General features: G+C 52.5%; 2 protein-coding genes across 2 annotated transcripts; both read right to left on the reverse strand.

Moving 5' to 3' along the window:
- Positions 1-3,728: 3,728 nt before the first annotated feature.
- LOC123089386 (RNA exonuclease 4-like) lies at positions 3,729-5,566 on the reverse strand. The gene is made up of 2 exons (XM_044511079.1): positions 5,297-5,566; positions 3,729-4,935 (listed from the first exon to the last, which is right to left on the reverse strand). The coding sequence occupies exons 1-2, from the start codon at positions 5,320-5,322 to the stop codon at positions 3,930-3,932; spliced, it is 1,032 nt and encodes a 343-aa protein (XP_044367014.1). The 5' UTR covers positions 5,323-5,566; the 3' UTR covers positions 3,729-3,929.
- Positions 5,567-13,156: 7,590 nt separating this feature from the next.
- LOC123089387 (uncharacterized) lies at positions 13,157-14,335 on the reverse strand. The gene has a single exon (XM_044511080.1). It carries the CDS (start codon positions 14,318-14,320, stop codon positions 13,403-13,405), a length of 918 nt encoding a protein of 305 aa, XP_044367015.1. The 5' UTR covers positions 14,321-14,335; the 3' UTR covers positions 13,157-13,402.
- Between the last annotated feature and the right edge of the window lie 12,291 nt (positions 14,336-26,626).

Consider the following 26,626-nt stretch of genomic DNA (forward strand, 5'->3'; position numbering starts at 1 on the left):
GACCACCTCCAGCCCATCAACATCAAGCACGTGGATCCAGTTCCCGCGACGGCGCTGGGAGGCACTGGCGTGGAAGAACTTGGTATTCTCATCGCCTTCTCGGACCGCACGGCACTTCCCCCGCTGCTTCCAGTGCACACTCTGCCTCCTGATGGACGCGGCAAGGCAGCTACGAGCATCACTCCGCAGCAGCGCTTCATCTGTAGACAGACATCTGAACTCCAGGAGGTCAACCACAAATTTGCAATCATTATCATAGGTGGGGATGTATTTGTGTTGCCGTTTCCAAACCTTGGCCGCAGACCGAAACTTCTTCTTACGTGCAGCGAGCCGCCCCACCGCGTAGCGCCCGGGCGCCGCGCCTGTCCAAGAAGGGATGGTAGTGGGGAGGAAGCGAGGGTTGAGCAACCAGGAGTTCTCGAAGAAGAAGCGGGCCGGTTTGGGAATTTGGGTGGACGCAGTGACAACAAGGGGGACGTGATCAGAGGTAGGCCGGGGACATGAGGAAAGAGCCGAGTCCGAGAAAGACTCCCCCCAATCATTGTCAAATAAGGCCCTGTCTAGGCGGGCAAGAGTCGGCGGATCCCTTCGGTTCGTCCATGTGAAACGGCGATCCGTCAGGGCCAGCTCATGCAAGGCCAGGGAGTTGATGAGAGAGTTGAAGACAGCGGCCCTCGAAGCATCAAAGTTATTGTTACTCTTCTCTCGGGGAGCCCTAATCAGATTGAAATCCCCAATAGCAATCCAAGGCCCGGGAATATCCGAGGAGACCGCGGTGAGGTCCTCTACAAATTCCATAGTGAGAGCATGATCCGAGGGCGCGTAGACGTTCGTTACGGTGAAAGAGAGCGGGGTGGTAGTGGAGGAGAAGGACGTGGACAGCGTGAAAGCCGAAGTGAAGGAGGAGACTAAGGAGAACAGGCGGGCATCCCAAGCGGTGGTGATGCCACCCCGACTCCCATCGGCATCCTTGGAGACAAACGAAGCAAGGCGCCCAGGGAGGAACGAGCGGGCTTTGCACGCGGGAAAGGTGGCCAGCTTGGTCTCCTGAACGCAAGCGATGACGGGATCAGTGGAAGCTATAAGGTTAAGCACGATATCACACTTATCCGGGTCCCCCAGCCCTTGAACATTCCAAGAGAGAATAGAGAGATCAACAAAGGAGAGATTATCCATTACACAAACACACACCGAGGTACAAACGGCCAGACGCCCAACTAGGAGCGGAATTACACACAGCCACGAGCGGGCAACAGGAAGGTAAGCTTAAGCGAGGGTAGGCGCATGCAGCGCTAGACGAAAGAAAGGGAGAGATTAGACTAGGCATCAGCATCGTCGGCCGCCGGAACAGCCCGGATGGACGCGGCGCAGCGCAGCTCAGCCACCGCCTTGGCCGTCATGGGCTTGTGCACACCATCGAGCATCTTGTCCTTCAGGACTTTGGATTTGAGGCGGGGTGAGCACCCGGAGAGTGCGTCCCGGAGAGCACGCAGCTTGACCGCCTTCGCCTCCATGCTGACGTACTCCGCAGGCTCGGAGCCGGCCACCCGAGCGCTACGGCGAGGCCCAGGGGCGTCGCCAACGGCGCGCCCGTCACGGCCCTCCAGCTGCTGCTCGCTGACGTCGACGATTGTTATTCCGGACCCGGCACTCCGGACCGAGGAGGACACGGAGCGGGACGGCGAGCCCGAAGGGGGCAGCACCACCGGGGGAGGAGAGGGGGGAGGCGGGTGCGCGCCTCCCAGCCGTAGAGGGCCGCGCCGCAGCCAAGCTGGAAGGGGAGGCGCGCCGAGGACGCGCAGCACAGAGTCGAGTTGACCAGTGTCTCCTCCGCGCCCCCCGCCTCCAGAGCGGAAGGGAGCACGGGGCTGCACGCTCCCTCTCCCCAGCGGCTGACCCGGAAAGACGACATGGTTGTGGGCGAAAGGCGGTGGTGGCGGGTAGAAGAACGGGAGGTACTCTCCGTTGGCTGTGAAGGAGTCAGCGCGCGCCCAGGCCCGGACGGGTCGGACCGAGACAACACGAGCGCCCCAGCGCCCTCCCAGAGGCCACACGTCACAAGGGACGTCGCGAGGATTTTTGAGGAGGACGACCGCACGCACGGTGGCGAGCTCACTACCCGCCAGGACGAGTGGATCGATCTCAAGGACCTTCCCAAACCCAGAGAACATGGCGGAGATGCCGCGTGGGTTGATGAACTCGGCGGGGAAGCCTGTGGCGGCGAGGACGGCGCACACGTCGAGGCGCGGCGCCACACGATCGAAGAGTTCTTCCGCGATCAGGTCGATGCGCGCGCCTTCATGGGGGAAGGGCTGCATGGCCAGGGCCTCGTCGCGATCCGCCACAGACGCGAACCGGAGATACATGGCGCCCACCGACGACGGCACCACCTCAGGCAGCAAGTGGCCGATGCGGTCCATGACGGCGGCTTGCACCGCAGTGGTGGGGTTGATGAAAGTGCTCGGGGGCTCGATGCTCACCACGGCGAGCCTCTGGGCCGCGGCGTAGTCTCCCTCCGGCATAAACACCTCGAGCACATCAGGACGCTCGAAGTCAGCTACGGCGGAGGGGATCGAGTTGCCCGAGGAGAGGGAGGATGGCGAGCGCGAGGATTGGCGTGACCCACTGGACGACGAGCCCCGCTCCCGAACCGCAAGCAGCTCAGGGTGAGCATGCTGCATGGAGGGGGTCGCAAGGGCCAACACCGACTCAGGATGGCCAATGTCAGGGGAGGCGGCCGGAGGAGAGGGTGGTGGAGAGCGAATGACCCCAGAGAGGAACACATCGCGGTTGCATGGCGGGGAGGGCGGAGCGTCACTCCCCGCGGGAGTGGAGGCAGATGCACGGTTGCTAGAGCCGCTGATCTCAAGACGGCGCGGGGTTGGGAGCCCTCCGACGGGGGAGAGAGCGGCAATGCGGGCATGGGGGTACGGGGTGGATTGGCGGCGTGGTGGGGGGGGCGGCGGCGGCGTGGGCGGGCGGTTGGGAAGCGAGGCAGCGCGGGGGGGGGGGGGACGCAGCAGCGCGGCGCGGAGGAGCCATGGGGCAGCGAGGGGAGGCGGCGCGGTGCCCGGACAGCCGACACCGGCGGCACCGAACGGGATCCCTGCAGTCCTTCACAAAGTGGCGCGTGGAGAGGCAACGAAAGCAGCCGTCCAGCGAGAGGGGAGGGAGGGGCTTTTTAGGGTTAGGTTGAGGAGGAGGTGTGGGCACGGAGAGAACGGCAGCCAAGAACGGGCTGCACCCTCCCCGGGGAGCCATGAAGGCGGTGGGTGGCGTAGCGGGGCCCGGCGCCGCGCGAGTGTCAACCTCGGCGCATTGAACGCTAGACAGGTCTCTCCCCACCGACGCATTGTTGCGGACGGGCGAGCCCGCGCATGGCGCGTTTTGGGGAGCAGGGGGCGGCAGCATGTGTGGGGTTTGTTTCCAGCGAATCAGAGGGCGGAACCTCACCCTGTGTCGGAGGTAGGGGGAGTAGGGGCAGGAGCGATGGGATGGGGGGACAGGGTAATTGATTGCCAGGCGCCGGCCACCAATCAGGAACGGAGTAATGGGGCCATCAAGGCTGGGCTGGTGGGAGACCCGCCCGCGCGCAGCATGTAGTCTATATTAAAAGCTCAGAGGATTCTTCGGTCTTATTTATAGTTTTACTTTTAAGTCGGTGCTTCTTTGTGTAAAGGCTAATGTTCTATCCTACTCGCATGCATACATTTACTCTCCCTTTCTTTTATTCTTCACGTCGTAGGGCAGCAATAATCGTACACATCCACAGACGTTTTACAGGTGTTTTGCCGATTTTTCCTAACGAATTCCCCTTTGATCAGTAAGTAAAGCGCGAAGAATCGAATTCGGCAGGGCAGCCTCGCAGTCAGGGGCCATGGCTCATGCTTGGACTGTTGGACATGCAGATGCAGCTGCAGTCGTCGAGGCTAGTCGTCGAGGCACCAGCAGTGATAGTCGAGCTTGGACATGCTCAGGAGCTCCTCCGGCGACATGCGCTCCAGCTCCCGCTGCCTCCGCGCCGGGAATGCCACCGCCGCGCACGCATCGCCTTCGCCCCCGTTCTTCCGCGGGCCGTGCGTCATCGCGCGCATTCTCTTGTACAGCCGCATGGCCGCCACGCAGTCCTCGTAGGGGTGCTGGTGGCCCGTCTGGATGTCGTAGCCGAGGCAGCTTTGTGTGAGGAACCGAAGCGAGTTGCTCATCAGCCTGGCGCTCGTCTTCATCAGCGGCGGATATTCCGCCGTGTCCCGCTTCAGGTACGCCGGGTAGTCCATGCCCAGCGCGTCGAGATCGTGCTCCAGGCCGTGGCCGACGAGGATCCTGGCCGCGCCGCGCGAGGACCGGACCTTCCACGGCTGCTCGCCGTTGAGGAGGATGCCCTCCACCTGCCGCTGCACCATCTTCACCGTCGGCGCGTCCCGCAGGTACTCGGGGCGGATCCCCGTGGTCTCGTACCGGTAGTGCGTCACCGGGAGGAGCGGCCTCACAAAGTTCTCGAAGACGATGGTCTCATTCTCGTCGATGACGCAGACGCGCCCGCACAGGTCCAGCGTCCCGTCGCTCCCGCCGCCCACCATCTTGCACCCCAGCGCCACCACGCCGCCGACGGGCATTCTCGGCATAGCCCCCCTCGAGGGAACCGGAGCGCGGGAGTGGTGGCAGGTTGGGCCGTGGGCGCGGAGGGAGCTGGAGCTAGGGAAGACGGCGAGGCAGAGCGGGCAGCCCTTGGCAGCAAAGGCCGTGGCGCAGGCGGGCTTCGGGGGCAGGGAGGCGCCGAAGCCGAGGTGGTCACGGAGGGCGTCGAGGGAGCGGCAGTGCTTCCCGCAGACGCCGCAGCGCGGCTCGTGCGGCGAGTGGTGCGACGCGCGCATGTGCTCCACCAGGTGCTCCATCCTGTTGAACTGGCGGTAGCACGCCGCGCACTTGTTCCGGCTGCATGCACGCGACGAATTGAATCATCCATCGTCACTGGTACTACTCTACTCATAGGTGTATGTCTCTGCCTGAGTGATCATGCATTGTGGCAACAAAACGCACAGTGCAATCTTAGCGACATCATCTATTACATTTTCTATATCATGCAGTCCACTACGCAGCAGCTTAATTAGAAAATTCTTAAGAATCAATCTCAACTTGTCACGTAATGTAGAAACAAAGAAAATGTGCTGAATTTATGGTGGCATGATCTCACAAAACTTTTGAGCATACTGCAGCTTAGGTATAGCAGAGTTCTTCGACTGCAAAATGTGTGATAACAAGACAACTAAAACAGAGTAGTGGCCAGTGAGTGCACCTGTGGGCATCTGAAGAGCTATCCATGATCACTCGGTCACCTTTCCTAAGCAAATAAGCTGTGCAGTATGCAGCAAACAGAGGTTGAGACTGGTTGGATGGATTGTAAGAATCTGTGCACACGGACGGACGGCTATTTATCTGCCTGCAAAACCGATGGCATTCGATTCTTGATGGCGACTTGCCTTCTTCACCAGCGCACAGTACAGAGGCCACAAGATGTCCTCATCTTTCTTGGAGCATCAAGAACATAGACACCAGCCCATGCAAAGAAAAGAACATAGACACCAGAACGCCCTCATGATACACCAGGTGCTGTATGTAGAAAGGAAAAGAGAGGGGGGGAGAGATCAGATACCCTGGTCAACAGATTCGGTTTGAACAAAAAGGCAAGAACAAACACATGGAAAGATTATCCTATCATTGGCTTTGCTTTAGCGATGGAGGAGAGGCGGAGAGCTGCACAGGTCCCTGAATCCAACCATGGATATCCTAGGAACATACCCTCCGGAGCTAGCTTTGCTTTTGGAGACGTTGTCATCTCGTTCTCGGCGGGGATCAAAGGACGGTCCTGGCCCTGCGCATCTGGTTTGCTATCTTCAGTGACTACAAATCGACGTCGAATAGATTCACGAAACTGAAGGTTCATGGTGAGCGCAACCGTGGCATACTGGACGGATCTTGTTCAAGCTCAGTTTGGCATGTCATGAGGCTAAAAGTATCATATGTTTTCTTCACTGAAAAAAAAATGTGTCTTCTGTTCTTATATTTTACGGCGGGTCTAATGAAAATTTGGTGTTGTTGATGTTGATATATTTTTTGTAAACATGGCCAAACTATCAAAAGTTTCACTGAAGATGCAAATAAAACTTCGGTTAATTTGAAATGAAGCAAGTATATGCATAGCTATGTACTCATGGTGCTTTTGGCGATTGTACCTTTGTCTAATGTCATGGTAACTAACAGCATAAGAACATAATATAGAGGAGACCCCGTCCCATCGCTACCGGAGCAGCTGGCCAAAAGATAACCACTTCACCTTGACAAACCAAACCCTAGGCCACCACTCACAGATCCCAGAGGCACCTCTCGCAGATCACCTAGCCGCAGAAAAACAAGTCCTCGAACAGCTAGCTTCACTGTGCTAATATGTTCGCCTTTCCCACAAAAATCGAAATTCATCTCGAAGTTCTAAAAAAAGGCAAAGTTTCATGCGAGAGCGTTGTGTGGACCAAATTATAGGAAGGCGAGGGGTGAGTGATTTTTTCTGAGTTTTGGTAGCAGTTTTTTAAAGTTGCTTTCCTCAGTTTTGTATGGTTTTTAGTTGTGGTGATTTTTCCGTTTGGCTTTTTTTTCATTCCATTGGCTTTCTTGACGTTTTTCCGTTCTCTTTTTTTTTTGACCTTTTTCTTCTTTTTAAACTTGTTCAAGCTTTTTGGAAAACATGCAAATTTTCAAAAGGTTCAGTTTTTTGTTTAAAAAAATATCAATTATTTCTTATAGAACACAAAAAGGACCAAAGTGTTCACATTTTTTAATGTTCAGAATTTAGGAAATGCTCATACAGTTTCTAACGAAAAATCATGCATTTTCTAAAAAAATGCGCATTTGTAGAAATATATTCATATAGTCTTTAAATGCTCGCACATCTTTAAAAAAATGTTTTTATACCTAAATAAGTGTTCTCAATTTTTGTTTCAATGAATTCCATGCTTTTGTTAAACCGCCAAAGAACATGAGTAAATAGAGAAATCCAAAAGAGATGAAATCGCTAATAATTCGAAAGAGTACGGTAACAGAAATCATGAAAATACCAAAATGAGGCCCTAGCCCGTCAACCCGCCCCGTTGCAATACTGTACATTTTTTATCGTGAAACCATGAACGAGATTTCCTATATGGCGCCTTAAGCGCCGTTTTTATGGACAGTTCTTTTCACTTGATTTTGAAGAATCACGGTCTAGAGAACCAAAAGTTGAAAAGAACTCCAAACTGCCTCGAGAATCACAGAGAATCATCCCAAAATCTTGTTGTATCTCAAAATCATTCAATACCCACAGTTCTTGCGATTCTGGAGAGTCCCTCAAAACAAAACATTTCGTTTTGAAACCGTGCCCCTATGTGGGGTTGTAATTACAGAAGAAATGCCATCGGACCCAAACACTCATAAACTGTTGCCTTTATTAATGAATGAGGCAAGTCTTTTGCCTCTGTTTCAAAAAAAGAAAAAATGTGTTCAACGGACTAAACTAACCTGCTATTTGGGAGCGGCCTCTGATGTGTGCGTGCTAGCGGGTGCTAATGCTGCACCTGTCCGTGTAATGTGTGCGTGCTTTGATTAACTTTGGTTAACATTTTCAACCTAGGGGCATTACAAATATTTCAGCACACAACTCATACAACAAACTCAGACTCAAATCTCAGGGAAAAAATGAACGCCCACTTGTGCTTGTAATCTGTGCATGCTTTGGTCAACTGTGGTCATGTGTACACATTTTCGACCTAGGGGCATTACAGATATTTCAGCAAACTCAGACTCAAATTTGAGGGGAAAAATGAACGGCTGATTCTATGGGCTGTTTCCCAAAATCGGATTTTGAAGAATCATGAGTCGAAAAGAACTCACACTAAGTTCCCTTTTTTTTTAAACACGAACTCACACTTAGTAGGTTTCGCAAACTAGCGCACACCCTCGATCCGAACGGGCCAGCCCATGTAAGCCACAAAGCAAGGAAAGTTGATCGGGTTTTGTGAAGCTTCTGGAAGCTTCCTAGTCTGGTTGCGGGAAGCTTCTGGTCGTTTCTTATTTGTCTTTTCTGAATCGGGTTTTCTAAATTTTTATCTGGGTTTAGTTAATATATTCTTTTCTTTCTTTTTTCGTTTTTATTTTCTTTATTTTTATATTTTTTAAAAATAAAGAACTTTTTCTAAAATAATATGAACTTTTTTCAAAATGGATGAACCTTGTCCAAATTTGATAAGTATTTTTCAAATCATTGATTTTTTGTTTAAAATCGATGAAATTTTATTCCAATTTGATGAAATTTTCAAAATCAATGAATGTTTCAAATTTGGTGGGCTCTTTTTCAAAATTGATGAACTTTCTTTCAAATTTGAGAACTTATATTCAAATTTGATGAGTTTTTTTTAATCGATGTTTTTTTAGAAATCAATGAATATTTTTTGAAGTTTGTGAACTTTTTTTCAAAATCCATTCACAGTTTTTAATTCATGTACTTATGAAATTTTTAAAATTTTGTTTTGCAAAAGTCACCGGTTGACCGGTCAACTAATCGACCACAACCAGTCAAACGCAATCGAGCGACCAGGGAAATAGTTGAGCGATTGCCTTGTTCTTCGAACGGCTCATGGTCTGGGACCAGTTCGGGCATCTAAGGTGCCGAACAGGAGCTCGGAGCTCCCACCATGAAAACTCTTTTAGATGGCCCAAAACAAGCGAAAGGAATCCAACCACGGTTTAACAAATGCTGCAAATGCTAGGTCTCGCTTATCACGAGACTGTAGCAATGTTCGCCTACAATGTCTCGCGTAGTGGGTTGGCCCAAAAACATTCCTCGACTGGTTTTGCAAATCTTCTATGCGCCAGTTTAATCCAGTTTTGTACCTTCCATGAGCAGTTTTAGGAACGTTCCATCCAGTTTTAAGAAGGTTTCGATCTATTCATTTCTTCTATTGTATTTCATTGTGTTTCTTATTTTATTTTCTTTCTATTTTTCCATTTTATTTTATAATTTCCAAACACGCGTCACTTCTTTAAATAAATGTATGCGTCTATAGGATGGGCATTTTTTTTAGAAATGGATCGAACATTTCTTCAAATACTAATTGAATATTTATCCTATCACATATTAAACATTTGCAAAATGTACATTGAACGTATTTTGAATACGCACTGAAGATTTTTTTTAATACATGTTTGAATATTTTTTTTACAATGCTATGACCATTTTTAAAGAACACGCAAACATTTTTTATGACTACAAAATTTCTTTAAATGGCACGAACATGTTATCTTTGTCCTGATTTGTTTTTCTAAAATTGTGCGAACAAAGTTTTACATTCCATTACCAGTTTTTTGAAATGTCATGAAACATGGTTTTAGATACGCAAATATTTAAAAAAAATGTGAACATGTTTTATATTTTCATGAGACCTATCAAAAAATTGTGTATGTTTCTTAGGTTTTCTTTACTGTTGAGACCTATCAAAATGCTCTTGAATGTGATTACATTTATCAAAACTATCACGCATAGTTAATACGCTGTTGGCCGAGAAGGGAAGAGCGGCCTTCACAGTCCAGTTAATTAATAGTGGAAGAATTCCATGGCAGTACACAGTAGTCATCCAGTTAATTAAAACAAAGCAAATACCCAATAGCTGATCGCCACAAGACATTCTCACATTTTAACATACTAAGAGAAAGAAAGATAGGAGTCGTTTCTGCCCTAAAGTCCGAAGGGCAATCTCAACATGATAGCTCATTTTGTTCCACTCTTGCTAGACAGATGTGGTTTTAGATCACGAGTTTGAGACATGCCTGGGGATGGGGTTTAAGAAGGCATAACCAAAGAATTGTGAGAAATAAGTCAATTTATCTAGTTGAGGCAAATAAAACACTCAGGACAGAAAGAAGATTCGTGCGCCCTCTAGAGCATATTCTTTGAATTCCATTTCTTCCTGAAGTTGCCACGAATAACTGTCCAAGACTGCCGTGATTTTTCCATTTATTACTCAAGCACATTGAGGCAACTCTGAACTAAGCTCGGAGCAGGGCTAGTAAGTATGCTTCAAACCATCTGGCGCCTTGAAGAATGATGACACTAAATCGAGGAAACATGAGTGACCAATGAGGACAGGGAAATGGGGAAAGTTTGTAGCAGAGAATCCTCCCTTCTTCTTTGCTTTCTTGCCTAAACCTGAAAAATCCAAAAGTAACCATTGAAACCTCACGGGCAACCGAGTTAGGAGACTCATTTTATTTATTACTTTGACTAAGTTATTCTAAAATATAAGAGCTAATCGACGATCCTGATTGAATGTTTGAGACTCTCATAAGTATAGAAATAGAGCATCTTTAGTCTTGTCGACAACTTATAAATTTCCTATCAACCTATCAAACCTAATTCCAGACAGAGTCGATGGACCTTACTTTAATTATGCAGTGCAAGATAACAATGAAGTCTTGGTAGTCTTTCATATAATATGTTCTTCATTCCTAGGAGCAAAAAAGGAATATCCTTTAGGAACCTTTGGATTCCAAGATTTCTTACCTCTTGCTTTCATAGTTATGAATTGCGGAATAGAAACAATTAGAAAATTAATAAGTAAATCTTCGCTCATCCCTTATTGGTATCTTCCGGCCACTACCCAGGACCCTGTCAGAGTGCTATTTTTAAGAATAAATAGTTAGACTTTGTTATAACTAGAACTATGGATTCCTAAAATCTAGTATTGATTGGCCTAGTTATTTTCCTTTTCTAATGTCGGGCAAGGATTTGTCGAGTTCAATCAATACAACAAGAAATCCTAAGCATTTTTTTGGCCAGGCAACACCCATATTTGAAATGTCCCCCTGCCTTACCGCTTTGGCATGTCACCAATCAGATAAAAAAAATCAAGCAAAATCCTGTTCATCCACTTATTTTTCTAATTAGCTAGTATTTGTAGGAGGGGATTATTAAACCCTTTTTATTTTTTTAGATCGCCGAATCCCTTTTACTTATCCCTTTCCAATCCCTTTTAGTAAATTCATTCCTATTTTTTTACACCTAGTTTTATTCTCTTCGATTGATTGCATCTCAAAACGCACATTGCTTAAGTACGTTCTCCGCCAAATGTATTGAACAATATAGTAGGAAAGTAGGGATTGAGAATATAAGTCGCATAGTTCAAATGGTGGGTGTGATTGCTCGTATTATAGGTCTTGGTGAAATAATATCTGGTGAACTGGTCGAATTTTATAGGTAAGGTATTGCTCTAAATTTGAAATCCAAAAATATTGGAATTTGTATTAATGGGCGATGGTTGATGATACAAGAGGGAGGCTTTGTAAAAGCAACAGGAAGAATTTCTTAGATACCCGTGAGTGAGGCTTACTTGGGTAATGTTGTGATGCTTTGGCTAAACCCATTGATGGAAAATGCAATATTTGAAGCTAGCATGTTGAATCTCATGTTATCGTCATCTCCCTCATGTGTTTGACACCTCTCCTAGCTCCATCACAATCCTCTCTATTTTTCGTGTCATGTCATTCCCACCGCCATATTGTTGCCCTTTTCCCTTGGCCAGTTGATGCCACCAGTGATTCCAGCCCATGCACCTAGGCCAGGTGCTCGCCTAAGCCAACTCATTAGCTTTTGGTTTTGGTGGATGTCGCCATCGACCTTGTTAAGTCGGCATCAAGAGCCCCCCCCCCTCCCCCCTAAGATTCATTCAAGCTCCCTCCTCCTCCTTATGTGTGATCCGTCGGCATGCGGGCAAGTCCACAACTAAACCTTCAAATATTAAGTATATGAAAAGCAAATCCATTTTTGTGGTGGAGTCCACCAATAAAAATGAAGGATTGACTCAATTCCAAATCAAATACTTAATTGTGGATTAGAACATCTAAAATCTTTCCCAAAAATATAAATAATCCTAATGTTGAGCAATTTTTTCAACAGCTTAGTTGGAAGTAAGTTGCCTAAATTGCGGATCTTGGCCAGTCCATTCAGGGAAGAAAGAAGTAGGCACAGGGGCCGCCGATGGCATCGCCGGGTCGAGAGGTGGCGATGAGCGGAGGGCGCGGTGGCTACACTGGCCCGGGAGCGCCGGCGGCCACGGGCGACAACGTAGGTGGTTCAGCCGGTGGTCGCAGGTGGTTTGGGGGAAGAAGATGAGCAGGCGAGAGTCGGAGGTTGAAGAAGGCCATATAGCCGTTACCTTCACATCGAACGGTTCTAAACAATCTGTTGACCCAGTTTGTATTTTCAGTGACCTAAACCTTAGCTCGCCCCATTTTTTAACCAAGCGTTTCATTAGACGGAGATCATGTGGCACGATGGTGTGCATGGTTTTTGTATTCTCCCCGGTCCCCGTTTCCGTAGGCAGCATGCATCCACCCACCGTACGGTACATGCATGCATGATCCTGCAACTAACACCGCAGCCGGCCGCGCGCTTCCAGTCAATCAGCTTATCACTCGGCGTAATCGTTGGACGCATGCATCACATGCTAATTGACCCAGCCATATGAACCGCTTAATTTGTTATACTGGTATTTGTCAGGCACCCATGACAGGTGACACCCGGGAAAAGTCATAGAATTTCTATGTCAAGCGCCTACAGACAGAGAGGCATGGGCACGAACCCGGACAAGTAAAGAACACGGACGTCAGCGGGGCGATCGACGGGATATATGTTCCTTGCGATCGCCGGCAAACATGCCGCGATCCGATGCCTGACCAAGCAACCGGGCCGGCCTTTTCAGTCACGGCGTGAGGCTTGGCGCGCACGATCGATCTCGCACCGACGCAGCTCACATCAATCAATCAGTCAGTCAGTCAGTCAATCAATTCGATCCCGTTTAAGTACTCGATATCTCGCCATCGACCCCGCGACCGAACCAGAATGTTTGGTGGGCTCGTGCCCTTTGCTGCCCACCGACGAGCAGACCACGCCCTGCCTGCCTGCCTCTCCCACCAAGCATGCAGCAACTCGGCCTCATGATGGTCATGGATCCATGGCGATCAGCCGCCCATCCCCGCTGCCTCCGGCGCCACGTTTGCCCGACCGACCGGTCGACCACCAGAGGCAACGCACGCCACGCATGAGCAGCAAACAAAGCGACAATGGCACGCAATATTCACGGGCAATGTAACGTACGATGATATCTTTACAGGATTAACGGAGGAGAGAACTGATTCAGGCGAGGCTCAGGTGCCAGCCACATGCACGCTCCTTCTCATCACGGCACTGAAAACCATGCACGCGGCGCATGTTTTCATCGGATCGGACGGCAACAATTCCCGAGGGTGGGTGCGTGCGTGCATGGGGGAGTTTACGGACTGTAGTTAACTTGTCAGTGCGCAGTACGTACGTGCCGTGCAGCTAGCTGCTCGCCCGGGCGCTGTGGCCTGCAGGGGAGACAACAGGGCGCTTCTGCTTCTGCTTCTGCATGGGGTCGCGGCCGGGGCCGGCGAAGAGCTCCTCCCAGACGTCGGCGAAGGCGCGGAGGATGAGGTGGTGGTGGCGCGCCGCGTTGAGCGACAGGAACCGCTGCAGCAGCTCCCGCAGCTCCGCGCCGCCCGTGATCCCGTTCTCCACCACCATCTCCGCCATGGACCGCCGGAACTCGCCCAGCGGGTCCTCCGTCTCCGTCACCACCGCCACGCTCTCCTCCTCCAGCCGCCCGCGCCGACCTCCCCACGCGTCCCGCCGGTACCGCGGCGACCTCGCGCTGCACCGGCACGCCTGCGCGACGCCGTCCTCCTCCAGGACCCGGACGCCCAGCGCGCGCACGCCGCGCTCCAGCTCTTGGAGCTGGCGCAGGAGCGCGTCCACGCTCGGCGCGCCCTCGGCGTCGTGGCAGACAGGCGCCGTCGGCTTCGCTGCGGGCGCTGGCTTCGCCGTTGGCGCGGCGCTCGACGACGACGACGACTTGGCCAGTGCCATCGTGGAGAGATTGCCTGCGACGACGGCCACCGACCTGGAGCCGCCGCAGCCAAAGATGAACCCGCCCGCGCCGGCCTTCTTCCTCTTCTTCGACTTGGCAGTGTCCGCGCCGCCGCCGCGAGGTGTCGTCGCTTTCACGCCTTGATTCTCGAGCGCAGTGTGTGTGACTGGCCTGGCTACTTGGCTAGCGAGGTAGCTAAGGGAAGAAAAGGAACTAGAGCTCGGGCTTAAGAAGAGCCGGGTGGAGTGAAACCGAGCGCGCCAGGAAGCTGCAGCACCAGCGTCACACAATTCTTTTGTTGCGGGCACGTTGCACTCTAATGGCGTGTGCAGGCTGCAGAGACAGACACGCATATAGATCCAAGTAACTGGATTTCAATCGACTAAAAACAAGTAGTATCAGAGCACCAGCTGTTCGGTGGTCAATGTCACTGTCTGGTAAACCGACTGATTGCCACCAGCTGACCAGCAGTAATAATTAGCACGAACCAGATGAACTGAAAAAAAGAGAAAGAAAAACAGCGTTTCCATCAGCGCACAGCGCGACCGGCATGGTTGCCGAAACGACGGTGAGACGCATGCAGGCTAGCGTACGTGTTCCGGAGTCCGGACGATCGAGTCTCTGAAATTCAGCGGGCATTGGCTGCGCCCGCTTGCGTTTTCTTGCGGTGATGTCCACCTCCATGAGATGAGAGGTACGTACGGTAGCCGTAGGTTTGCATCCGCAAGACAAGTCCTAGTCCACGCAAGCAAGGCCCAGAAACGGACCTAAGCTAGCAAGCTACGATCGGGAAACTAGCGGTCCGCGCTACTTGCAGCGGACGGAACAGATAAACGGACGAGGGAAGCGCCAACGAACGAGGTGACGGGAGATTTGATCATGGGATGGGCCTGATTATACATATGTACTAACCTATTTGATTTGTGGATCAGAGGGGAGGGGTCCTACTGTCGCTACAAACTAATACTACTACTACTATGAGCTGAGATGCCTTGGAAGAAACGCTGTGCTTGTGCTGGGACTGGACGCCACTTTGTTTGCTTGCTGAGTTGCTGTCCTATTCATTTCATCTCATCCGCATGTGTCGATCCGTTGATGCACTCCGGCGAAGTGGCGTCTCTCTCTCGTTGCTTCATTTCATCATACCTCATTTGCTCGACATAAGAACGGTAGGTTACCGAACTTGCCATCGCACTACTCCTGGGGTCTAATCTAGATTAAACGTACTCAAAGCATGTGCTTAGTTCTACTATTAGTTAACTAAGCATCGGTTGGTTAGGTTTCATGCGGCCGTGATGAGCTGAGCTGCTCACATACATGAGACAGCAGGTGTGACAGATAAAAGGAAAAATCTAGAGGGAAAAGAAAAGGAGGGAGATCGATCGAGAACATGGTTGCTCCATTCGAGTGTGCTTCCGCCGGCCTGCATCTTTTGCGAGCCTGACTTTTGACTCGAGCACAGGGATTGTATTTGATGAAACATGGACCGTGTCCTGCCTCGCAATCTGCCAGTGTAAAAAGTTGATAGTGAGATTGGAAACAAGAGTAGTGGGCTAGTGCTGGTCGGTGCAATGCAGCAGAGTGGAATCGAAAGTCTCAATGATGCCTCTGCATATGCTTGTGAATGCGTACTTCTTGCAGTAGGTGAATGTTAATCAGACGGTCTTTTTGGGCCACGGCCAAAGAGGCCTAGGCGTTTCTCGCTTTCTTTTTCACCAGGGCTATTTCTCACTCGTTGCGCGACTTAATTCCGTCTCGCCTCTGGCGCGGCGCTACAGGGCTGGTCCCACACAATAGCTACAGTGCGAGCTTTTCTCTCTACTAGCAAACATGTCCGTGCGTTGCAACGGAAAAAAAAACGCTTGTCCCTGGCATGATAAGCACAACGTTCTTGCTTCGCTATGGAGAAACCACCAGTTGTCATGAATCAAGGTTGCCTCGGTTCAGCAATTGCTTCGCGAGACAGTCGATGGCAAAAACGGTGGTCAATTTACGGCAATGTTCTCCAGGATGATGGTTCAAGACAAGAGACGCGTCGCGCTGACGCGTGACCATATCGGCGGGATCAAGACCACGATGGCAGCGTGATGCGTGCCTCACATGTCATCGATTGTGGCGTTTCGATTCCCACGACCTCCCATCCACCCTCTGCTTTCCAATCTTATCATCCCTGTCGTCATCTTCCTGATCACGGCCTCCAGTAGCCCCATCTCCCGCTCCTTCCACTGGAGTTCCAGCCTTTGGCGCACCACGCCTGCAAGTGTGAGACGCAGCGTACATACAGGGAGGAGGTTTGAAGAAAGAAATAGTATATGATGGAGGTTTTCGAAGCGTAAACGAATTCCACCTATGGTGAGACGGTCTAAGCTCCCTCTCTTTCTGCAGGATCTGAAGCTTGAAGGTACTTCCTCTCATCTGACTGATTTGCGACCGTCGACACATTATATAACTGTCGACTCACCCTTTTCCGACTGTGCAGAATTCTGTCAAAACTTCGAAGCAGAGACTGGGCGGATCGTGACAGATCTTGACCCCATAAACTCTCCCGTCAAGGATGACGTCGCGATGAACATGCTGCATTGGAGTCTCGCCTCAACAACGCTGTGGATTACCTTGCCCGTTTGAAAGCGGCGATGTCGCGGATTGTCACCAAGTTCTGGCCCCGAGCCGAATTCCAGAATGATCTCGAGTCTTGGATGACTCAAATCAAAGAAATTCTTGGTCGAGTGCAAGAGTGGAAGAAGTCGTCTGCTCGCTGTGGTGCTGATGTGGCTCTGTCCTTGGTCCGAGTCCATTGCAAGGAAGTCAGGGAAGACAAGCTGGCGACTATCAAGGTTGCCAACACCAAGAAGCTCCAATTCCAGTCCTTCATGGAGACCTTCATCGATGCTGCCACTCGCATTGCGGATGGCATTGACCTTGACAGCTTCGTTGAGCCAGCAAGCCCTCCTCCCGAAGAGTGGACAAACTTTACGCCTCACCTTATTTTCCTCGGAATGCCGAGTGATTTTGTAACCATTAAACTCTTGCAGGCCTGATGCCTGAGTACTTCTGCCCGCGGTTCTGAACTTTGCGGGGTTTATCTGAACTTGGTTTCTCTTGAATATGGTGGATTTGCCTTTACCACTTTTGGATCTTTTTTAATTCCAAGTGGAACTTGGCTTCCCATTCGGAATAGACATTGTACTTGTGACGCAGCTCTGATGATGTGTTCGATCGGCACCTTGTCGTCCTTGCGGATCGAGATGGAGCGTACGTTGTACTTACGATGCAGCTTCGATGATGTGCTCGATTGACACCTCGTCGTCCTTGCGGATCAGGATGGAGCGTATGTTGTACTTGTGACGCAGCTCAGAGTGCTCTTTAACTTAGGCGAGTACCGGGTCGCAGCTAAGCCCCTGAGTGGCAGGATTGCTCTCCACTTGGAGTGGTTTTAACTTAGACGAGTACGGGGTCGTAGGTAAGCCCCCGAGTGGGAGGATTGCTCTTCACTCGGAGTGGTTTTAACTTAGGAGGGGTCACAGCTAAGCCCCCGAGTGGGAGGATTGCTCTCCACTCGGAGTGGTTTTAACTTAGGCGAGTACGGGGTCGCAGCTAAGCTCCCGAGTGGGAGGATTGCTCTCCACTCGGAGTGGTTTTTAACTTAGGCAAGTACAGGGTCGCAGCTAAGCCCCCGAGTGGGAGGATTGCTCTCCACTCGGAGTAGTTTTTAACTTAGGCGATTACGGGGTCGCAGCTAAGCCCCCGAGTGGGAAGATTGCTCTCCACTCGGAGTAGTTTTTAACTTAGGCGATTAGGGGTTCGCAGCTAAGCCCCCGAGTGGGAGGATTACTCTCCACTCAGAGTAGTTTTTTGAACTTAGACAAAACTGGTTCGTGGCTAAGACACCCACTGGGGGATTTGAACACATGTGTTAAGGGATAACAATCATTAAGATACTGTGAAAATCTTGTCCTTGATAAGCAAACTGAAGGATTCTTATTACAACTCGTCCATCCGAGTGTTTTCATATATAAAAGGGGCGGAGCAGATCCGCATTCCAGGCACGCGGCTCGTCCTTGTCCTTGCCTACATTGTACAGGTGATATGCCCCATTGTGCAGCACCTTGGTGATGATGAAGGGGCCTTCCCAGGAAGGAGCAAGCTTGTGAGGCCGTTGCTGATCCACTCGGAGTACGAGGTCTCCTTCTTGAAATGCACGACCTCTGACGTTCCGGGCGTGGAGTGAACGCAGATCTTGTTGATAGATCATCGACCGGATCAAAGCCATCTCTCGCTCCTCCTCCCGAAGATCTACAACATCCTGGTGTGCCATCTCTGCTTCGGCTTCAGAGAAGAGCTCTACTCGGGGAGCATTATGGAGAACATCACTCGGAAGCACGGCCTCTGCTCCATACACCATAAAGAATGGAGTTCGGCCAGTCGACCGATTAGGAGTCATTCTCAGTCCCCACAGAACAGAAGGCAGCTCGGTCACCCAAGCGCCTGCTGCATGCTTGAGATCGCGCATCAACCGAGGCTTTAACCCTTGCAGGATCAGGCCATTTGCTCTCTCCACTTTTCCATTTGACTGCAGGTGTGCCACAGAAGCATAATTAACCAGAGTGCCTTGAGAAGTACAAAACGCTTTGAACTCATCAGAATCAAAGTTGGTGCCATTATCTGTAATGATGCTGTGAGGGACTCCATATCTGAATATCAACTTTCTGATGAAATTGACGGTAGTGCTTGAATCAAGGTTCTTGATAGGCTTAGCCTCAATCCATTTGGTGAATTTGTCGACTGCTATGAGCAAATGAGTGAAACCGCTTCTGCCTGTCCTAAAGGGTCCAACCATATCCAATCCCCAGACTGCAAATGGCCAGACGAGTGGAATAGTCTTCAAGGCGGATGCAGGCTTGTGAGACAAGTTTGAATAGAACTGGCATCATGCACACTTTTCGACTATATCCTTTGCCATCTCATTTGCACGCGACCAAAATAATCCCGCTCGGTATGCTTTGGCCATGATAGTCCGAGAGGACGCACGGTGACCACAGGCCCCCGAGTGGATCTCGTTTAAAAATCATCCGACCTTCTTCTCGGGAGATACAACGTTGAGCCACTCCTGTGACACTTTCTATGTAAAGCTGATCTCCCATCACTGTGAAGGCTTTGGATATGCGCACGATCTGACGAGCCTCATCTTCATCCTTTGGAAGTTCTCCCCTAAGCATATATGAAATATACGGCACAGTCCAGTCGGGGTAATCACCAAGACATCCATAATGAGGTTGACCACCGTCGGGACCTCAACTTCAGTCGGATTTGCAGCACTCAATGGTTGTGGGGGCTCCTCTGTGAAGGGATCTTCTTGAATTGACGGGGTGTGGAGATGTTCCAAGAACACATTACTGGGGATAGGTTTCCGAGTGGAACCTATCTTCGCCAGCTCATCAGCAACTTGATTCTTGATTCGGGGTATGTGGTGGAGCTCTAACCCCTCAAACTTCTTTTCTAGCTTCCTCACTGCATTGCAATAACGAGTCATCGTTGGACTCCTGATGTCCCATTCCTTCATCACCTGATTGACTACTAAGTCTGAGTCGCCGTATACCATTAAGCGTCGGACGCCGAGTGAAATGGCCATACGTAACCCATACAGAAGTGCCTCATACTCAGCTTCATTGTTTGAAGAATCAAAGTGAATCTGGAGGAAATAGTTGAGCTTGTCGCCTCTTGGGGATACCAGAACCACTCCAGCACCGGAACCATTCAACATCTTGGAGCCATCAAAGAATATAGTCCAATGCTCCGAGTGAACCTGAGTCGGTTGCTCCTGTTCAGTCCACTCAGCAAGGAAATATGCTATTGCTTGGGACTTGATGACCTTCTTTGCCTCAAACTTGATATCTAACAGAAGGAGTTCAATCACCCACTTTGCCACTCGACTAGTTGCATCCCTATTGTTTAGAATTTCTGATAGTGGAGCATCACTGACTACCGAAACCGAGTGGTCTGAGAAGTAGTGCGCAACTTTCTTCATGGTCAAATAAATTCTGTAAACAAGCTTCTGATAGTGTGGATATCTCTGCTTGGACGGAGTCAAGACTTCAGAAATATAATATACTGGGTGCTGAACTTTGAAGGCTTTGCCTTCTTCTTCCCACTCGACCGTGAGCACCGTGCTGACAACTTGTCCAGTGGCTGAAATATAAAGAAGTAAATGTTCTTTGCTAATTGGAGCAGCAAGCACCGGCTGGGTGGAAAGCAGGGTTTGAGCTCTTCAAATGCTGCTTCAACTTCGTCATTCCACTCGAACTTATTAGACTTCTTCATCAGTCAGTAAAGAGGCAATGCCTTTTCACCGAGGCGTGAAATGAATCGACTCAATACGGCCAAACAACCAGTAAGCCTCTGAACATCATGTACACGCACGGGGCATTTAATTCAGAGGATTGTCTCCACCTTCTCTGGGTTTGCGTTGATTCCTCGTTCGGAAGCGAGGAAATCGAGTAACTTTCCACCTGGGACTCCGAACGTGCACTTTGATGGATTGAGCTTCATATCATACCTTCTCAAATTGGCGAAGGTTTCAGCAAGGTTAATCAGCAGGTCAGAACCTTTGCACGACTTGACCACTATGTCATCCGTGTATGCTTCGACATTCTGACTGATTTGAGTGAGCAGTCACTTCTGAATCATGCGCATGAATGTGGCACCAGCATTCTTGAGGCCAAAGGGCATAGTGACATAGCAAAAACAGCCAAATGGGATGATGAAAGCTGTTTTTATCTCATCGGGTCCATATAGACGGATCTGATGGTACCCCGAATACGCATCCAAAAAGGACAGGCGCTCACATCCCATAGTTGAGACGACAATCTGGTCGATGTGGGGCAAAGGGAAATGATATTTCGGGCAGGCCCGATTGATATGCTTGAAATCAATACACATTCGAAGTGACTTATCTTTCTTGGGGACCATGACAACATTGGCGAGACACTCGGAGCGGTATATCTCGCGGATGAACTCAGCTGCCAGGAGCTGAGGCGCCTCCTCGCCAATTGCCTTCCTCTTCTCTGTGGTGGACCGACGGAGATGCTCTTTAACGGGTTTTGCCTTCGGGTCGACTTGCAAACGGTGCTCAGCCAGACCCCTGGGTACACCTGGCATGTTTGAAGGTTTCCATGTGAAGATGTCCCAGTTCTCACGAAGGAACTGGATGAGCGCTTCTTCCTATTTGCTGTCGAGTGTTGTTGAAATATGAGTCAGAGCAGCATTGGGGTTGGTCGGGTGAATGTGCACCGGTTTTGTTTCGCCGGTCGACCGAAATGCGTACTCTAAGGCAGGCTTCTTGGCACGCAACAAATCACTCGGATCTGCATTCTTATGGTATTCCTGAAACTCTAATGCACCATCTGTTCATCGGCGATCTTTGAGCCATTCTGAAGGCAATCTTCCGCTCTCTACCGATTCCCAATGATCGTGATCACACCTTTGGGGCAAGGCATCTTCAACTTGAGGTACACATAGCATGGTCAAGCCATGAAACGAGCATACGCAGGCCGGCCCAGAATAGCATGGTACGCACTTTTGAAGTCCACTACCTCAAACGTCAACTTTTCCTTGCGATAATTCTTCTCATCACCGAAAACCACATGTCGTGGTGGGCGCACGGCAGATGCCATGGGATGGCTAAAGAGTGGAGGAGGCTCGAGGGCACTGGTGGGCTCCAGAGGCGTGGTCGGCATGAGCGAGCGTGGGCCGCAAGACATACCCAGGTTCGGGGCTCTCCGGAGAGATAACACCCCTAGTCCTGTCGAGTGTAGTTGATATGTGACAATACAGAGTTGCTCCAAGAGCTGTTTGGAGGAAGGAGGGAGGCTGGCCAGGGCTTAGGCTTCTCCCTCTCCTTGTGTGTGTGTTCTACTAATCAGTTGGCTATTTCCTGTGTGCCTTCCTGTATGCATGAGGGATCTTGGTGGGTTTTATAGGCCAACCCCCCAGGGGTACAATGGTAATGCTACAAGGCCTTAGGGCTGGGTTATCAGCGTCTGGGAACCCAGAGCTGAGACCCGTCGGGCGCTAGTGGTTCGCCGGGTTCTCCTGGGCGCAGGCCCCGCTTTCTTAGGGGCACTGTGCACCATCTTGTCGATCGTCAGGGAGTGGCCGGGTTGAGTCGGGTACAATGGCGCTTCGTCAGCAGTGACGACGGGCGCACTGTTGCCACACCGGCCCTGGTCAGCGGGTAGGTGAAGGGCATTGTTGCCACGTCCGGCTGACCAGGGGCATGGGCGGGGCACTGTTGCCTCGGTCATCGGTGGATGGAGACTCGTCCCATTGTACGGCCTGGATGGGACGGGAGCTAACCTGCGGCTGGGTTCAGGAACACGCCAAGGGCGGAGTTGCCTTGCTGGGGAAGTATTGGTGTGCCAGGTTCAGCTGTCTTGAGCTGGTTGTTGTGGCCGAGTCGAGGAGCTTGGCCGGGTTGGAGAGTTCGGCCGGGTTGAGGGGCTTGGTCGGGTCGAGTGACCCGGCCAAGCACGAGCTGGCTTGAGGGGCGATGCTGGCCCCGTTGTTTTTGAAAAGGATCCAGACTCCGTTGCCTGCCCGGGGTTTATCCCCCCGACAGTAGTCCCCGAAGCTGTGAAGGTCCGTTGTCTTTGGATGGAAGGGCCTTCGCAGTTTCCCCCCTATGCAGAGGCGAATCACTGCAACCGTCGGGTCCGGCAACACCCACTGTGTGCCGGTTTCTGGAAACCATATCGTGACATCCCGGCAGCGGCGGGAAACCAGAGGGTCCGTAGAATCTTGAGGCAATCCCTTGGGCTTCACGCGGGCGCCATGTGGTGCCTGGAAGCTGGAGGGTCCTGACAGGCCATGCGCGTGACGGCACTGGGCGACGTGCTGGGGCCTGCCGCCGCGCGCCCTTGGTCCACGCGCGTGGATTTATTGCGACGTCCACAAGTCGGTTGCTCTTCCCCGTGCAGTCACTACGTGCGTACGTGCGCACTTATTGTGGGGAAGTGGGAAGGGCGAGCGCAAACGATCCCACTTCCCCATGTACGAATTGGGGTTTATAAATTGGGGTGAGGGGGGCAGCGGACATCTTCTCACCTGCACTCCCCTGCCGCTTCATTCTCTCTCTGCCTCTTGCGACCGTCGCGCTGCGACGCTCACCGTTTCGACCTGAGCTCCATCATCATTATCCTTCCTTCTTTCTCTTTCATCTCCGTCGATGGCGCTGCCGTCGGGCTCATGGATGGGCTCGACCATCACCCCCGACGACATCGCCTACCTCCGCACCAGGCGCTTGCCGGGGGAGACAGAGGTTGCCGTGTGCCTGCTGCAGGGCGACCAGGAACCACTACCCGAGGGCACGGAGCGTGTGGTCTTCTTCCCGCACTTCAAGCGCGGGTTCGGCCTTCCTGCGAGCGCCTTCTTCCGCGACTTCCTAGAGTTCTTTGAGATCTAGCCGCATCATCTTGGCGTCGGCGCCATCGTGCAGCTCAGGGGCTTCGTCACCCTCTGTGAGGGGTACCTGGGGGTCGAGCCTTCGATCGACTTCTGGGTGCGCTTCTTCTCCTTGAAGCAGCAGGGGGCGAGGGCCAGGGAGTTCTCCGACTGCGGGGCCGCCGTCATCTCAAAGCGGTGGGCGCTGATTGCCCCAAGATGCCGCTGGAGGATTCTGCCAAGAAATGGTAGAACTCTTTCTTCTACATCCGCAATCTCGGCGCGGACCGCATCAACTTGCCAACCTTCATCAACGCACCGCCGCGGGAGATACAAAACCTCTGCGCATGTGTGTCAGAGATGAAGGTGCGGGAGAGGGTCACTGGCACCGACCTCATTGCCGTATTCATTATGCGCCGGGTTCTGCCGCTGCAACGATGCAGCTGCCTCATCGGCCAGATGACCGGTCTTTAGGATCCCAACCGCATGTCGGTCATGTGCCTGGGGGCGGACTAGGTCGCTCGTCGGGTCTACGACATCTCCAGGGCCGTGCAGCGGGATGACTGGTAGTTCGGCAAGCCGCCGTACAGCCACACGAGCCCGTCGCCCATGGTGAGTCCCTGATCTTCTTACTTTGCTGCTGTGCATCTTCTTATCCATCCTGATGCAACGCGGGGGGTGCTTCTGAACGCCATCTGGCATCCTTACGCCCGGGCACCATTGCAGGTGGTGCGGGCCGAGTCGGTGGAGCTCACGGCCCATGGTGGAGGAGAGGAGGCGGCCGCCGACGTCGGCGCAGGGCGCAACACGGGTAAGCTTCATTTTCCATATTCCTTGAGTTGCCGGGCGCGACGCGGCGCGGGCCATGTTGATGTGGGCCGTTGATGTAGTGGCGCTGGGCGGAGGAGGGGGCGGCACGGGCGATGCCGAGTTGTCGCGGGGGGCGCCGGCGGTGAGTCGGCCACATGGGAAGGACAGCGTCGAGCCGCGGTCTCCAGCCATGAAGCGCACAACGAACCTGGCTGGGGGTGCGAGGCCAGCCGCCAAGAGGAGACGCGGCGCTCCGCGGGAGAGGCCGGGGAGGTCCGCCGTGCTGGTGCTGTCGGGGTAAGCTTCTCTCTCACTTGCATCTAAATGGCCGAGTTGCCCTGCTTTTTGTTTACTTCATCTTGAACTTCAGGTCGCCAATCTCACGGGCGAGGGCAGTAGTGGATGCCGCAACTGGCAATGGCGTCGCGTTCCCGAGGAGCTGGTCCAGCGCCACCGATCGGGACGAGGAGGAGCAGCCGGCGGATCCAGATCTTGGCCTGGACCCGGCCGACACCGAGGGCTTGGCCTGGCGGGACCGGAATAGGGCCGAGGCAGAGTTGGAGGCGGCATTGGTCCAGGCCTGGACGAATGCCGCGACGACGTGGGCGTGAGCCGGTGAGGAGCCGGCGTTGCCAGAAATGCCGGCGGGGATGGTGGTGGCGGCGACGGTCTTTGAGCCATCGTCGGCGGGTGAGCGCGGCCAAGGAGGTCGTGCGGAGGTGGTGGACCTCGATCGGGATGTCGTGGTTGTTGGGGACGACACCCCGCCGCGGACTGACGGAGTCAAGCGGGCGGGGGTTGACGGAGGCGGCGGCGACGCTTTCTTGGAGGAGGCGCCGCAGATGGCGCCGCAGGGGGCACCCCAGGCGTCGAGCGAGGCACTGCTGGTGGTGGCGCCGCAGGCCACCCTGGCCGTCGAGCCGGCGGTGGCGCTGGAAAGGGCGTCGGAGGAGACACCGGCCGCGGGGGGAGCGGCGAGCGGAGAGCACGCAGCTGGAGCGCGTCGTGCTGGTAAGTTCTTTTCCTTGTCTTATGTTTTTACTCTTCCATGGCTTCTTCTTTGTGGGGGCACGCTAGCGCACCCACTGGGTGTAGCCCCCGAGGTTCGGGCCAACTACCTAGTAGTTGGGTCGAATCTTCAAATGTTGTCTTGTGCTGATCGTTGCCTCTTGGCAACAACTGGACTCCTACCAGGTCAGCGCCTTCACCGGCTCCTGGGCAAGTATCGGCAGCTCAAGGAGTAGCTCGCCGCCAAGGAGGAGGAGATCCGCGTCGCTGCAGGTATTTTTCTTGTGCTCTTTTTTAGTGGGCGCGCACTAGCACACCCACTGGGTGTATCCTTCGAGATTCGGGCCAACTACGTAGCAGTTGGGTCAAACCTTAAAACTGGTCCTTTGTTTCTGAATCTTCTTCTTGTAGACGGCTTCATACTCAGTAGCTGCTGGCTGACGACAAGGGCCAACTCCAGGCCGAGGTGGAGCGCCTGAGAGGGCTGATGGCCGCAGCAGAGGAGGCCCGTCAAGGGAAGACCCGCCGCCGTGAGGCGTGCGAGAAGGCGACCGAGGACAAGGACGCCGAGCTGAAGGCGGCCCTTGCCAAGGTGGCCGACTTGGAGAAGACGCTCCAGGAGCATGACCGCACCATTGCTCGAGAGCGTCGCGGTATGTTGCTTGAAGCGTAGCACCTGGAAGAGTCCTTCTCCAGTAAGTGATTTTCTTGAGTTTTGCCGGGTTGGGATCCCGACTTCTTGTTCTTGGTAAATTTCCCCGACTTGTTTTTCTTCCTGGCAGGGCCTTCCCGGAGACGCGCAAGCTGGCGGAGGAAGCCGTCCGCTTTTAGCGCGACCCACTGGGGGTCATTGGCTCCAGGACCGACCCGCGGGTGGCTTGGTCCTTCCCGGAGATCATGGCCGCCGCCCAGGCTCGTCTGCGAGTCTTGGCCAAGCAGATGGGGCGGCTCTCTTAGGCTGGCACGGCGATGACGGCGGCCCTGTGGCCGGGCTCTGTCGCGCCGAACAGCTTTACGCGGCTGGCGCACTAGTTGGAGATGGGGCCGGACCGGCTCCATGAATGGTGCGTTTCCGCCGCTCGTGCTGGCGCCGAGATGGCGCTCAGGTTCGCGGTGTGCTGGCACCTAGACCTGCAACTGGATGCATTGATGGGCCAGTGGGCCGGCTCGGAGGACCTTCTGCAGGCGCAGGCCGGATGGATCGCTGCCCGAGCTAGCTATATCGCCGGGTTCGCCTCCACGAGTAGTTCCACCTAGAGCGGGTAGAAGATGGCGGAGTCATGCCTTGCGACGACTATGGCCTGCTTCTGCACGACCCAGAGGGTAGCTTCGAGGAGACGAACGTCTACCGTGATGGGGGCACCGAGGAGGAGGACACCGGCACCTCGGCAGGTCCGGAGGCCGCC

This window comes from Triticum aestivum, chromosome 4B (assembly GCF_018294505.1).
Source record: "Triticum aestivum cultivar Chinese Spring chromosome 4B, IWGSC CS RefSeq v2.1, whole genome shotgun sequence".
Lineage (NCBI taxonomy): Eukaryota > Viridiplantae > Streptophyta > Magnoliopsida > Poales > Poaceae > Triticum > Triticum aestivum.

Bases quoted from the DNA above. Each gene is read 5' to 3' on its own strand.
- LOC123089386 (XM_044511079.1), bottom strand. From the start codon at position 5,322: ATGGATAGCTCTTCAGATGCCCACAG. The intron at 4,936-5,296 runs GTGCACTCACTG...GCGTGCATGCAG, and splicing joins AGCTCTTCAGATGCCCACAG to CCGGAACAAGTGCGCGGCGT.
- LOC123089387 (XM_044511080.1), bottom strand. From the start codon at position 14,320: ATGCGTGTCTGTCTCTGCAGCCTGCACACGCCATTAGAGTGCAACGTG.